At 37.0% G+C, this 15,171-nt stretch overlaps 1 protein-coding gene across 2 annotated transcripts; it reads right to left on the reverse strand.

Moving 5' to 3' along the window:
* Nucleotides 1-200: 200 nt before the first annotated feature.
* Nucleotides 201-14,818, reverse strand: chrna2b (cholinergic receptor, nicotinic, alpha 2b (neuronal)). 2 transcript variants are annotated; one of them, XM_073852911.1, is made up of 6 exons: nt 14,265-14,818; nt 7,799-7,950; nt 7,094-7,138; nt 6,815-6,924; nt 3,191-4,343; nt 201-830 (listed from the first exon to the last, which is right to left on the reverse strand). In XM_073852911.1, the coding sequence occupies exons 1-6, from the start codon at nt 14,344-14,346 to the stop codon at nt 705-707; spliced, it is 1,668 nt and encodes a 555-aa protein (XP_073709012.1). In that variant the 5' UTR covers nt 14,347-14,818; the 3' UTR covers nt 201-704. The 2 variants fall into 2 exon arrangements, with proteins under 2 accessions (XP_073709012.1, XP_073709011.1); XM_073852910.1 differs by having other exon boundaries at nt 14,256-14,818.
* Nucleotides 14,819-15,171: the final 353 nt, after the last annotated feature.

Consider the following 15,171-nt stretch of genomic DNA (forward strand, 5'->3'; position numbering starts at 1 on the left):
CACCGACTCGTGATTGGCCCGGTACATCTTGGATTTTTCGGAAATTTAAGTGAATTGAGAGTAACTAGACTGACCTTAGAAGCAAATGTAATTTGCTGCCGCTAGGGGCGCGTCTAGATTCTAGGCTAGAAACATACACTATTCAACAGAAACTTTTTTTTTTAATTTTATTTTTAAGGCCCTGAAAAAAGTTTTTCCACCCTCAAATTTTCATCCAAAATTTGACAAATACAGTAAATTCCATTTTTATGACTTGATTTTGTGATTCTGTCTGTGTTGTCCACATCAGAAATCATAGGGCCGTACTTTAATGTGCACTCTTTGATATAGATAGTAACAAGTCGTGAGAAATACCAACCTCAGTGATTTTATTTGTGTAATCGGTTACAGTAAGCCAGAATCTCTTCCAGTTGGCACTTTTAATTTTGACAATAATATTTAAGGTTATACATTCAAATACAAGCGTTTTCATAGACAAGCTTCTTTAATTTTTGGCTCTCCTCTCAATATCTGACCTAAGAAAGTGTCAGGTATTGAATGCCACATTCCTGATGTCAAACATGCATCTGACCCCATGCAGGGGAAAACTCAGCACTTATGTTTCCTGCTAGAATGGGGGTTGTGTCCCCATGCTGGTTCTTCCTGTGGAAGCTCATAATTTAGAAGTCCTTATTCTTCATATAATGTACTCACTTGTGTATTTTCTAGATCATGCCTGCGAGCCAGGGTGGGAGAAAAAGTCCAATTGTGCCCAGCAAACAAACTATGATGAACATCCATAGGAAGATTCTGTCTATTACCATCGCAACATACTTCCAGTCCTCTTTCACCTGTGTGGAGAGATAAGACAAATGAGTGGAATATTATAGCACTAACAACTTTATGAAATAAATGTTTTTCTCCAATGCACATTGGCCACAATTTTTCATACCCCTAGAGTAAAATACCTCTGAAGTATATTCCCATTCATATTTACATTTTTTAGCATAGCAGGGTGACTAGAGCATTAATTGTCCAGCCATGACTTTCTGTTCCACATGATTATAAATATGAGGAAGCACAAAGGCCAAATGCCCTCACAAGGAGTAAAACCACAGAATATAGTTCTGATGTGCATAACAAGATTGTTGAGCTTCACAAAATAAAAAGTGGCTGTTAAAAAACTGAAAATCCCCATTTCCACCATTAGGGCAATAATTAAGAAGTACCAATCAACTAAAGATGTTACAAATCTGATTGGAAGAGGATGTGTGTCTATATCATCCTAATGCACAGTAAGGAGGAGAATTTGAGTGGCCAAAGACTTGATAATAATTAAATCTTGGGGTCAGAAAGCCTAAAAAATATCAAACAGCCCCTATATCACCAGACAGTCTTCAGGAGAATTTCAGGAAAAATCCTTCTTGCGCATCCAGAAACAAACTCCAGTGTATTCAGTTGTCAGACATGACTGGAACTTCAAATGGGACTGGCTTCTATGCTCAGAGGAAACAAAAAAAAAGAGCTTTTTGGCAGCAAAGGCACCAGATGGGTTTGGGTTGATCCAAAACAAACATCAAAATCAACAGAAAAATGTGTCACTGAGCACAAAATGAAGCTTCTGCCATGTCCATCCCAGTTTTCTGACCTGGTCTCTGATTTCTTGTCAGGTGTTCTCTAAACTCATCAGGCATTATAGGAGAAAACTCTGAGCTGTTATCTTGGGAAAGGGACGTTGCAATAATTGGGTGCCAATAATTGTGGCCAACGTGAACTAGAGAAAAACATCTATTTCATAATGAGATTTTTATGCCATTTTCTATTGTTTTACTTCAATGAAAAGGTTTGAATTTGTTTCATTTTTTAATGAAAGATCAAAAGGATAAATGATGCAAACTATTTTCACAGCCACCTTTGCTCATATTTACCAAGGGTGCGAATATTAGTGGAGGGCATTGTATATTATGTAAACAGTATACTATGTATACTGTATGATTTTGAGATCAACAGAGGGACTCAAATGCAACTATTACAGAAGGTTCAAACACGCACAGATGCTTCAGAAGAAAATGTATTAAGAGCTTGGGGGGGTGAAAACTTTTTGAAATTGAAAATCAAGAGTAAATTTAACTTATTTTGTCTTCTGGGAAACTATATTCTGTAGCTTCTGAATGGCAGTACTAAATAAAAAAACTGACATAATTAGGCAAAATAAGAAAATTGTACACATCTGTATTGTCAAAAGTTTTCACCCCTCAGCTCTTAATGCATGTTTTTCCTTTTGGAGAATCGGTAAGCGTTTGACCCTTCTGTAATAGTTGCATATGAGTCCCTCAGTTGTCCTCAGTGTGAAAAGATGGATCTAAAAATCATACAGTCATTGTTTGAAAAGGTTCAAATACACAAAAATGCTGGAAAACACTGATTACGTTTCCACAAAAATATTAAGTTGCACAACTGTTTTCAACACTGGTAATAATAAATATGCTTTTTGAGCATTAAAACAACATATGTGACCCTGGACCACAAAACCAGTCTTAAGTCGCTGGGGTATATTTGTAGCAATAGCCAAAAATACATTGTATGGGTCAAAATTATTGATTTTTCTTTTATGTCAAAAATCATTAGGAAATTAAGTAAAGATCATGTTCCATGAAGATTTTTTGTAAAATTCCTACTGTAAACCTATCAAAATGTAATTTTTTATTAGTAATATGCATTGCTAAGAACTTAATTTGGACAACTTTAAAGGTGATTTTCTCAGTATTTTGATTTTTTGCACCCTTAGATTTCAGATTTTCAAATAGATGTATCTCGGCCAAATATTGTCCTATCCTAACAAACCATACATCAATAGAAAGCTTATTTATTGAGCTTTCATATGATGTATATATCTCAATTCTGTAAAATTTAACCTTATGACTGGTTTTGTGGTCCAGGGTCACATATTAGAATGATTTCTGGAGGATCATGTGACACTGAAGACTGAAGTATTTGCTGCTGAAAATTTAGCTTTGCTATCACAAGAATAAATTACATTTAAAAATAGAAAATATACTTTAAATTGTAATATTTTTTAGAATATTGCTGTTTTTGCTGTATTTTGATAAAAATAAACTCAAAAAACTTTGAACTAAGTTCAAAAATATCAAAAAACTTTTGAAAGTTAGTGTTCAAACTTTTTTTCATATGGAATCTGAAAGAAACTTACACTAAAGTCAGCATCTTCTGCTCTCAGGTGGTCTGCTATGTAGTGAACCCCCTCCAAAGCTTGCAGGACACTGGGTGACAGAGGAAACCCCAGGTTATCTGATGTCACGTCGGGCCGCTTTGCGACGTTAACTCTTCCACCAAGCTGCCTGGCAGCCATGCCCAACTCAAGTCTAGAAGAGGGGGCGAATTTCTGTAGAGGAGGTGGAGTCGAGGCGAGAGGGCAGGGTGAAGGAGTCTGGAGTGAAAGCGAGATCGCAGAGGACAGCGTTCCCAATTCTAAGTCCTTATAACAGAAGCGTCTGCGGGACTCGTCCTCCCCAGAGTTCTCCCCTCTGAACCAGCTCGTAGATGTACTGAGGTTTGCGTTTGCTGGTCCAAGCACCCGTGACGTCATTCCTTGGCCCTGCCGCTGCAAGAGAAGGAGTTTCTGTCTGCGACGGCTGTCCGGTGCAGGTCTACGCATAAACAGCCACCGTGGAATCAAATCCAAGAAGACCGAGTGAACCCAACGGGGCATCTTATGAGTGCTGGGCGAGCGGTGGTGGACGTTAAGCACGAAGACGGTGATGACGATGGACAGGGTGACAAAGATCATAGTGAAGAGGAGATATTCACCAATAAGTGGGATCACGAGTGAGGTGGAAGGGATGATTTCTGTGATGAGCAGCAGGAAGACTGTAAGCGAGAGGAGGACCGAGATACACAACGTGATCTTCTCACCACAATCTGACGGGAGGTAGAAGACCAGCACGGTCAGGCAGGAGATGAGCAGGCAGGGGATAATGAGGTTTATGGTGTAGAAGAGAGGTAGACGGCGAATGATAAAGAAGTAGGTGATGTCTGGGTAGATCTCATGGCAGCAGTCGTACTTCTTGGTGTTGTAGGTGCCAACAGCATTGATGATGGCCCACTCGCCGCTCTCCCAGTAGTCTTTCAAGTCGACAGTATTCTCGATGCGCTCCAGGTCGATCTTGGCTTTGTCGTAAGTCCACGAGCCGAATTTCATCTTGCAGTTCTGCTGGTCAAAGGGGAAGAAGGTGACATCGATGCTGCATGAGCTCTTGTAGATGGCAGGTGGAACCCAGCGCACTTTACCTGTGTGGAAGAGGTGGGCTTTGGTCATGTGGGTCACTGCAAACTCTCCGTCTGCACTGAAGAGGACAACAACATTTATTTGATCAGTTTCTACTTTACTAAAGGAAAAACAGTCAAATGGTTTTAAAGCAACACCAAAGAACTTCGCTCCCTCTACAGGTTGGAAGCGGAATTGTCCATTACCGCTGTTGTAAATAATTTAGCCTACTGTCACGTCACATGTTTGTTTGGAGGCTATCCAGGACCGGCTTTGGAAATATGTCCAGTGACAAGGTAGAGTATGTTGCATGACTTTATGAAAGTATGAAAACGAAATAAAACATAATAATGACATTGTTTGCTATTTTTTTTTCCGTAAAGCAAGTCGCATTTGTAGTCTCATTTGAACTACAAAACCGCTACCCGACGACCCAAACTTACATAGTGCTGTTATGGCCGATAGAGGGTCGCAAAGCGAATGCGGAAGTGCCGTTTCACCCTGTTATGAGTTGATGAACCACTGACACGAGTTCGGAAACATTATTTTAACGTAAAAAAAAAAACCTCTTTGGTGTTGCTTTAAGGGTTAGTCCATCCAAAAATGAAAATTCTGTCATTAATTAGTCACGCTCATGTTGTTCCAAACCCCTAAGACCTTTGTTCATCTTCGGAACACAAATTAAGAATTTAATGAAATCCAAAAGCTTTCTGACCCTCAGTAGACAGCAACGCAACATGTTCAATGCCCAGAAATGTACTAAGGACTTTGTTAAAATAACCCTAAATTTAACCCTAAATTTATGAAGCTACAAGAATACTTTTTGTGCATAAAGAAAACAAAAATTACAACTTAAAAGGCACAATATGTATTTCACCACTAGAGGGCACAAATTCAAAACAAATGAAGAAACAAAGGCGTAGTTTGATGACATCGTGATTGAGTTAAGAATCATGGGAGTTACATGGACTATTTTATTGATGTTCTTACTATTTTTCTGGGCCTTGAACGTGTCATTTGCGTCCCAGTCTATGCAGGGTCAGAAAGCTCTTGAATTTCATCAAAAATAACTTAATTTGTGTTCTGAAGATGAACAAAGGTCTTACAGGTTTGGAACGAAATGAAGGTGAGTAATTAATGACAGAATTTTTTGGGTGTATATATATATATATATATATATATATATAATGTTTTTATATTTTTTATATTTTAATGTTTTCACATTAAATGAGCACAATTTAAATAAATAAATAAATAAATAAACAAATAAACAAATAAATAAATAATGTTCCATTTTACACTATAGTTTGGTTATAGGAATTTGGTTATTGGGTTATTTTAGTTATATGACATTCTGTACATTAAAGATAAATAATGAAGCATTAAAAAAATAAAATTAACACGTAAGTGGTAGATAAGATCAACAAGTGGTTAATTATTTCAGATTCAGATTGTTTATTGTCATTGAACTTACATCCAACAAAATTATATTAGCAATGTATCCAGCCACAAGCCACAATTATAAAGAATAATATGACAATACTGCACATAAGGAAATAAAAAAAAGACAAATAAATAAATAATGAATAACAACTACACCGTCCTGAGTGAATTCTCAAAATTGCATTATAAAAACTTGCAATTCTGACTTTTTTTTCTCAGAACTTTGAGAAATAAACACACAATTGTGAGTTCTAAAGTCAGAATTGCTAAATATAAATGCAATTGCGAGAAATAAAGTCAGAATTGTGAAATAAAAACCTGCGACTTTTTTTTCATCACAATTGCGACTTTGTATGTAGAAATTCTGCCTTTTTTCTCAGAATTGTGAGATATAAACTTGCAATTGCGAGTTATAAAGTCTAGTTCTGAGGAGAAAAAAAAAGACTGATATGTTCTCAGAATTGCAAGTTTATATCTTACAATTCTCACGTAACTCACAACTGCGAGTTTATATGACACCATTCTGACTTCATTTCTTAGAATTGCGAGTTTATATCTCGGAACTCTGACTTTATAACTCAAAATTACGAGCTTATATCACACAGTCACAACTTTATTTCTCAGAATTGCGGGTTTATATCTTGCAATTCTGACTATATAACTCGCAATTGTGAGTTTATATCTCACAATTCTGAGAAAAAAGTCAGAATTGTGAGTTTGTATCATGCAATTCTAAGAAAAAAAGTCAAAATTATGAGATAAGTCGCAATGACCTTTTTTTTTAATATTCAGTGGCGGAAACCGGCTTACATAGTGTGAACTGCCTACAAAGAGTTCTTGAAATCTCTGCTGGGTGTAGTGCTACATTCAAACAGTGGGTGGCAGTCTAAAGAAGTGTGTGAGTTCATTTCAGTTCCTTCCAATAGCATGGAATTGCATACACCTTATAGATCATGTCACTGCTTGTGGCTTCTGAGAACCAACTCGGCATTTTAAACAGTCTACACAGCACTCTACAGTAACCATCTTACACTCTGGCTTGATTTCTTTGCATTTACCTTGTAGGAATTTATGAGTGTTGTTTAGTTTAGATAAATCGTTACTCACTTGTTGTACAAAACTATATCCGGGACCCAGATTAGTTCTGATGGAACCCTGATGGATGTCACATTGTCGTAGTCCGAAGGTTTCCAGCGTAGTTTATAGTCATTCCACTCCTGAGCAAGAGCGCACAAATGTTCAGGAAATTAAAAACTAATTCACTACAAAAAAGTCTGCCAGCATTATACTTATCTGCCAATTTTATTTTGATTATTATTTAATCACTTTGCCACATAATTACTTTTTTCCCTTCATTCCAAATAAAAACTTTCCTGCAGCACACACCTGCTTTAGCCAGACATTTGTTGTCATCATCTGATTCTTCTCATCCTGTGGAGGAGAAAAAGATGGAAGGACGGTGGGTATTAGATGAGTCAGGATGCTGGGTTTGCTCCAGCAGAAAGCTTTTGGTTCAGAAAGGTCACAAACACCTTATAATTTTAATCTTCTGATGGACTTGGAGCCTTCAAGGACCATTTACCCTAATTCATCAGGATTCTAAGGTTTTAGGGCCCTTAATATGGCAATATACAGTAGGAGGTTGGCGTTACTGCCTTTACTGAATGAATATTTCAGCACAAGCAAAATGAAAAAATGACTGGCATTTTGTTATTTATTGTTATTGTAAGTATGCTAAGCTTTAGATAACCTTGGGCCAAAACAAAGTTGCTCTGAATTCATGTGAAGTGTTGACTACAAGTGATTCATAATTTTTTTTTTAAGTTTTAAAATGAAGAGCATTCTGAATGTGTGTAACCTAATAGGACAAAGGGATGTTTTCCTCCATTGCAATCTGACAAAGTATTAGTTTAATAATGATAATAGCAGTAACAGTAAAAGCATAAAAAGCAAATCAGCATATTAGAACGATTTCTGAAGGATCACGTGACATTGAAGACTGGAGTAATGGCTGCTGAAAATTCAGCTTTGCATTTACAGAAATAAATTACATTTGAAAATATATTCAAATAAATAGTTCATTTAACTTACCACATCAATCAACTGGGCAATAGATAAACCAAACTTGACAATGACAACATCAGAGGTGTTTGGTACAGGCCTTGACCACTTGTTGTAGCCATCAAAAAGCTTTTTAAAGAGTTCATCTTCAGCGTGTGAATGAGTCTTCTCACAACAAGAAACTGCAAGTACAGTAGAAAAGAAGACATTAAACTCTAAATGGGCAATATGAATACTAAATTTGACAAACAAAATGCTTCAAAAGAAAATAAGACATCTTACTACAAACCTAGTAAGATTTGTGATCATCTAATGGTGCTGTTTGTTGGTCAGAACACATATTTGTGACCCTGGACCACAAAACCAGTCTTAAGTAGCACGGGTATACAGTATATGTATAGCAACAGCTAAAAATACATTGTATGGGTCAAAATTATCAACTTTTCTTTTATGCCAAAATCATTAGGATATTAAGTAAAGATCATGTTCCATTAAGATAATTTGTAATTTTTTAGATTATTTTTTGCACCCTCATATTTCAGATTCTCAAATAGTTCCAGGATGTTGTCCCATCCTAACAAACCATACATCAATGGAAAGCTTATTTATTCAGCTCTCAGTTTCAAATTTTACATATTGTAGACCTATATCAGTCTATATTGACTCCTATAAAGCTATTTTCGACTAAAGCATATGCTAGTGAGAAAATGCAGGCATTTTAAATTATTGTTCTACTGTCCTATCCACAGCTTGGCATATAAATGGCAGTCGTAAAGTAAATTACATCATCTGATACTGAACTTGCTTCATTACCGAAGTGCCAAAACATTCAGATTGCTGGAGAAGCTGTAAACGGTTTCGCCCGCTCAGCTTATTTGGAAAGTTTTCGTATAGATTTGAGTGTGGCATGACAAATTATGAAGCAAGCGTGTGAATTTACAGAGCTAGAATTTAAATAATGAAATGAACTAATAGGACAGAGTCTATTAATTTATCTAGGGCTCACTGACCGCACTATTTGCATGTTAAATAACTAAAACATATAGTAGCGCTTCATCAGGGGATTAACTCCCATTCATTTCTTTAATCATATATAATTACACGCATCATCACTTCTCAGCCGTCGACTGTAATGGATTTGCTCAAAAATGTTTCCAGGCGAATTATTCCACACACTTAAACTTCAGCAATATCATGTGCGAAGAGTGCTGTTTTTTTTTTTGTTTTTTTTTTTACAAATCATCTGCTGAGTTCCTCAGGTATACTAATTACAGTCGAAAACAGCAATAGGCTATTGCCTGTTACCTTGTCTGTTGGTCCGACAGCGAAAATACTTACAAAAAACGTTCCGCCTTCACGTCTCCAATCAAGTTCGTGTTTTAGTTCCTGATTGAAACATTGTGTTTGAAGGAATGAGTTGCTGAATTAAAAATATCCCATACCAAATTTTTATTGCAGAAATAGCTCACACAGAACACATTTTTGTATTCACTGCATTGCTTTTCTATGTAAACATTAAACAAGCGCTCTGGCACATAACATTGCTTACTATAGCGCGCTGCTAAAGTTACATTATGTAACTTTTTCAGACAAAATAACGAAATGTTATTAATGATAGAGTGCAAACTGCAAAAAGAGAGTAGTTCTGCTGTGAGTAGCATGAAGCTGAAAGTTCACAAACAATAAACAACAAAAAATTACCACAGATCATTTAAAACGCCAATCCATTTATAGAGGTTTTGCACTTACTTCACAAATGTCATTTGATTAGTAATATGCATTACTAAGAACTTCATCTGAACAACTTTAAAGGAGTAGTTCACTTTCAGAACAAAAATTTACAGAACTCACTCCCTTGTCATCCAAGATGTTCATGGCTTTCTTTCTTCAGTCGTAAAGAAATTGTGTTTTTTGAGTAAAACATTTCAGGATTTCTCTCCATATAATGGACTTCTATGGTGCCCTTGAGTTTGAACTTCCAAAATGCAGTTTAAATGCAGCTTCAAAGGGCTCTAAATGATCCCAGCCGAGGAAGAAGGGTCTTATATAGTGAAATGATTGGTTATTTTCTAAAAACATTTTCAACTTATATACTTTTAAATCTCAAACGCTCGTCTTGCCGAGCTAGACAAGACGAGCATTTGAGGTTAAAAAGTATATAAATTGTAATTTTTTTTTAGAAAATAACCCATCGTTTTGCTAGATAAGACCCTTCTTTCCTCGGCTGTGATCGTTTAGAGCCCTTTGAAGCTGCATTTTGGAAGTTCAAACTCGGGGGCACCATAGAAGTCCATTATATGGAGAGAAATCCTGAAAAAACATAATTTCCTTACGACTGAAGAAAAAAAAGACATGAACATCTTGGATGACAAGTGGGTGAGTACATTATATGTAAATTTTTGTTCTGAAAGTGAACTACTCCTTTAAAGGCAATTTTCTCAGTATTTGGATTTGTTTACCATCAGATTCCAGATTTTCAAATAGTTGTATCTCGGCCAAATACTGTTCTATACCAACAATTAAAAAAAAATTGACCCTTATGACTGGTTTTGTGGTCCTGGGTCACGAATGTAGTACTCAGTAGATATTACATGTTTACTGACACAGCTGCAACGTGCAAACACAGAAAGGCAGAGAAATACAAACAGTGGAACATTTCAGTGCTTCTGGGTAAGCTGGAACGCTATTTGGTTTGAGAGCAATAACTAACTATTGTATAATTAATACATTCAGTGTTCACTATTTAAGTTTTCATTTGAACCTACACATTGAGGAAAAATGCTCTTGAGAACATTTCTTCAAACACCTGATACGTGAGAGAAGCCAACCATTTTTAATGATACGTGGGCCAGTGTGTCTAAGTGAATGATGACTGATTCTCTTCTTTTTCCAGGAGGAGGCATCCTGTAATCGCTGCACCTTTGGTTGACACCTATGCAGGACAGAGTCTAGACACCATTAAGCCATCCCACTCAGGTCTCATCTCTGAGCTGAGGAGGCATTAACACAGAACCCTGAGGACAGTGTTTGCACATACTATGTGTCAGGCCTGCTATTTGAGTGCTGTAGCGTGGCTGGAGCTGCTCTCTGAGCGCAGTCATTTGCTGTGTGGAGAACTGAGCTCCCTTGGGTGATGCTGGCACTATGAGTCACACTCTGGGCGAATGACAACATGTCATTAACAAGTCAGATTTAGGGTCTGCACCACAGGGCATTAGCACTGTGGGACATGATATGAAACCCAAGCACATCTAGCGACTACAGTCAGCGTCCTGCAGACGGGGAGGAAAATATTTTCTCACCTCTGGCACATTTCTTGCTTTTTTAAAGCATATTATGGACAGGCCGTGCGGTTCAAAGCTATTATTACTCTGGGGCTGGGGATTTTAGATTTTTAGAAGAGAACAGCCTATCTAACTTATATCTAATATATATAGAGTGTTGGGAAAGTTACTTTGGAAAATTAATAGATTGCAGATTACAAGTTACTCTGTTTAAAATGTAATAAGTAATGTAACTATTTCAATTACTGTATTAAGGTAATGTACAGTAACTGATTACATTCGATTCCTTTTTGATCACTCTTCTAAGATTCTAATTAATATTTTTAACTGTTAATAATTTTTAAACATTTAAAGCAGGTAGGGTTAACCTTAGAGTACTCAAGACTTTCAAAATCCTTAATCACTTGAAGTAAATTATATTAATTTAATTTAAACACACAGCCATTACAAAATCAGACTTTAGCACGTCTTTTTACTTTGAGGTCTTTTTATTTTTTATTTTTAGATTTTCAGCACTGGAGCGCATTTCTTTTATCACTCGCAATGGTGGCAGCTCTCAGGCAGGCTGTACCCTAAAGCTTTCAGTATTAAATATCAATTGATGTAATTGGCAGACTTGATGTGCTGCAAATTCAAAGAAGAGAACCAATCAAATACGTCAGAATAGCATTACTTTACTAAATGGCCTTTAAATGGCAGGAGGCATCATGCACATCTAAAACAAGGAAAGCAACAAATTAATATTTTTCAACATATCCTAGCAATATTCAGATGTACCCCCTTCGTAACTGTTAAAAAGTTTTATAAGTAACTAATTTAATTACACATTTTTTTTCTCAGTAACTGTAACAGATTACAGTTACATGTATTTTGTAATTAAATTACGTAACTCTGTTACATGCATCTAGTTATTCCCCAACACTGTATTATTAGTAAAAAGCTTTATTTTTTACTAAAACATTTATTTTTTATTAAATAACATTTTCACTTGAATACAATTCTGAATAAAATATAAAATTAAAATGCTTATGTAGATTAAAATTGATTGAATTTATTTATTTATGTATACATGTACACTACCAGTCAAAAGTTTTTGAACAGAAGGATTTTAAATGTTTTTAAAGAAGTCTTTTCTGCTCACCAAACCTGCATTTATTTGAAACTTTTTTATTTTATATAATAAAAGTTTTATTATAAAAAGGTTTACTGCACAGGTATAACTAAAAAATTCTCAAGGAAGTATAACTGTAGTAACTATGGCTACCCTAGTAATTTTGTGTGTGTGTGTGTGTGTGTGTGTGTGTGTGTGTGTATCTGGTATTCATCACGTTATGGGGACCAAATGTCCCCACAAGGATAGGAATACAAGTAGATTTTGACCTTGTGGGGACATTTCTCAGGTCCCCATGAGGAAACAGGCTTATAAATCATGCACAATGAGTTTTTTTGAGGAAGTAAAAGTGTGCACAATCTCCTGTGAGGGCTAGGTTTAGGTGTAGGGTAGGTGTAGGACCATAGAAAGTACGGTTTGTATACAGTATAAAAACCATTATGCCTATGGAATGTCCCCATAAAACATGTAAACCCAACGTGTGTGTGTGTGTGTGTGTGTGTGTGTGTGTGTGTGTGTGTACCTGGTATTCATCACGTTGTGGGGACCAAATGTCCCCACAAGGAAAGGAATACCAGTAGATTTTGACCTTGTGGGGACATTTCTCAGGTCCCCATGAGGAAACAAGCTTATAAATCATGCTCAAAGAGTTTTTTTGAGGAAGTAAAAGTGTGCACAATCTCCTGTGAGGGCTAGGTTTAGGTGTAGGGTAGGTGTAGGCCCATAGAAAATACGGTTTGTACAGTATGAAAACCATTACGCCTATGGAATGTCCCCATAAAACATGTAAACCCAACATGTGTGTGTGTGTGTGTGTGTGTGTGTGTGTGTGTGTGTGTGTGTGTGTGTGTGTGTGTGTGTGTGTGTGTGTGTGTGTGCATTTACTGTAAACGAACATCAGAATTCTAGGCTCGTTCTAAATTCCAGGTTGGAACGGTGAAGTCTGAGTCCGCCTCTCAAACAGCGATAACAGCGCATCTGTTCTCCAGTCTGTGAGGAGCAGAGCAGGTGGACGGATTTCACTATACAGTCTTGTAGGCTGTTAGATCAAAGCCTCGGACCTGAAATTGGATGTCGACCTTCTTCTTCGTGTATCTCCGTTAAACTCTGGAAACTTTCCAAAGCTCGGGATGTTCTTAAGCAAATCCGATGCAAATAGCGGCGGTAAAGTGCATCCAGCTGCAAGCGTCAGATGCCCGCAGTGATATTCATTCATCAGGAGTCCAGCGGCTGCTGACAGCGAGCGGCCACATAAATGAAGAGACGCTCGTGGAGAGTGCGAGCGTAAACGCAGAGTGATGAGCAAGCCCAATAAATCTGCCTTGATTTAAGCGCCAGCTTGGCCGTGGAGAGGACATTTCATTTTACTGGCAATCGTGCGTGCCATTCTAATGCCTACACATTTCTGACTCTGGATATGTGGAAGCCTGCATCTAAACCAGCTTTGCTGGTCTTAGCTAGTTTAAAATAAGCTGGTCTCCCATTGTGACCAGATGAAAAACGGATTAAGTTGGATGTTTTGAGTTTTTTTAGTTTGATTATAATTGATCAAATCAAGAATACATTGAATGGGTCAAAATGATCGATTTGTTTATGCCAAAAATCATTTGAATATTGAGTAGAGACCATGTTCCATGAAGATATTTTGTAAATTTCCTACTGCAAATATATAAAAACTTAATTTTTGATTAGTAATATGCATTGCTAAGAACGTCATTTGGACAACTTTAAAGGTGATTTTCTCAATATTTCAATTGTTTTGCACCCTCAGATTCCAGATGATGTAAATCTCAATTTCGAAAAAAATGTAACCTTTTTGACTAGTTTTGTGGTCCAGGGTCACAAATTAATCGATGCACATTGGAAATGCCTAAACACACATAAAACAACCAAATATAAACTCTGCGTTTCTGGTTAAATTGGACAGACCAACAAAACCGCCAAGCTAGATTGAGGTGGTCAGTATGGCTTTTGGAAAATGCTAGCAGGTTGACCAGTAAAAACAAGTTTATGCTGTTAGTCAGCTTGGACTAGAACTTATTTCTCAAGCAATATTTAGGGGGAATGTGAAAAAATCAGAAGTGAAACTTACTTGACTCACATAGGATAGTGCAGAGAAGAGTAATCCTCAGGAAGAACCGCGGTTTGTCAAAGCGCTCCATCTTACAGCCAATTACTTTCATTGCATTTCTATATTTTCATTTGCATTCCACTCGACAGTCTCCGTATAATTCAGTTGCTTCTGTGTTTTCTGTTGTGGTGTCATACTCTACTTCTGGGGCTGGTTGTTGTATTTAGGGTGAGATGTTCTCACCAAGTCAAGTTTTGTTTCCCCCATTCCCACGTGTATTTTAGGCTCTGGCGAATATCTGTTTTTCGTAGAAGTGTTTCGAATTAAGTTGCACAAATCCAGTGTTTATCCATATTTATCCAAACTCGAAGTTTCCCCCTCTCTACGTGAAAAATCGCGACGATGAGTTTAAGTTTTGCGCACCTGTTCAGCGGAAGATCAGGAACGCAGATTCCGTCCTGCAAAAGTATTATTTATTTTCATGTGCCTCCAAAAAGAAGCATTATTAGAAGTAGATATCTCCCAGAGTAACTCCATTTGTGTCACAAAGTGTATAGATGCACTCATGACCTGGCTCCTGCTGTTTCCAGGGTTTACTCCAGAATGAGCATCTCTCTCTCAGTCCGCCTATCCACTTTCATGTCAGGCAGAAAGGGAGGGAGGGACCACATCATAAATTCACGAGCTTGACCACATTTCGAATTGCCCGATTTCTATTTCTAACAAATCTGAATGTTTTTTAATTAAAAAACAACACAATTAACTCATAATTAATAAATACGTTTAATTTCGAACTCGCATGGAGACAAACCTTGTCAAAAAAAGGGCCAATGTATTGCATCAAGTGATTGTTATTGTAGTTAATCACCACTAGAGGTCAGGGTAGTTGAATAAATGCTGATGGAGAACTCAGAAGGTAGAACTGAAGCGCAGTTTT

This window comes from Garra rufa, chromosome 13, assembly GCF_049309525.1.
Source record: "Garra rufa chromosome 13, GarRuf1.0, whole genome shotgun sequence".
NCBI classification, from domain to species: Eukaryota; Metazoa; Chordata; class Actinopteri; order Cypriniformes; family Cyprinidae; genus Garra; species Garra rufa.

Bases quoted from the DNA above. Each gene is read 5' to 3' on its own strand.
- chrna2b (XM_073852910.1), bottom strand. From the start codon at position 14,346: ATGAAAGTAATTGGCTGTAAGATGGAGCGCTTTGACAAACCGCGGTTC. The intron at 6,925-7,093 runs GTGTGTGCTGCA...GCTCTTGCTCAG, and splicing joins CAAATGTCTGGCTAAAGCAG to GAGTGGAATGACTATAAACT. The intron at 4,344-6,814 runs GTGAGTAACGAT...TGTCCTCTTCAG, and splicing joins GATATAGTTTTGTACAACAA to TGCAGACGGAGAGTTTGCAG.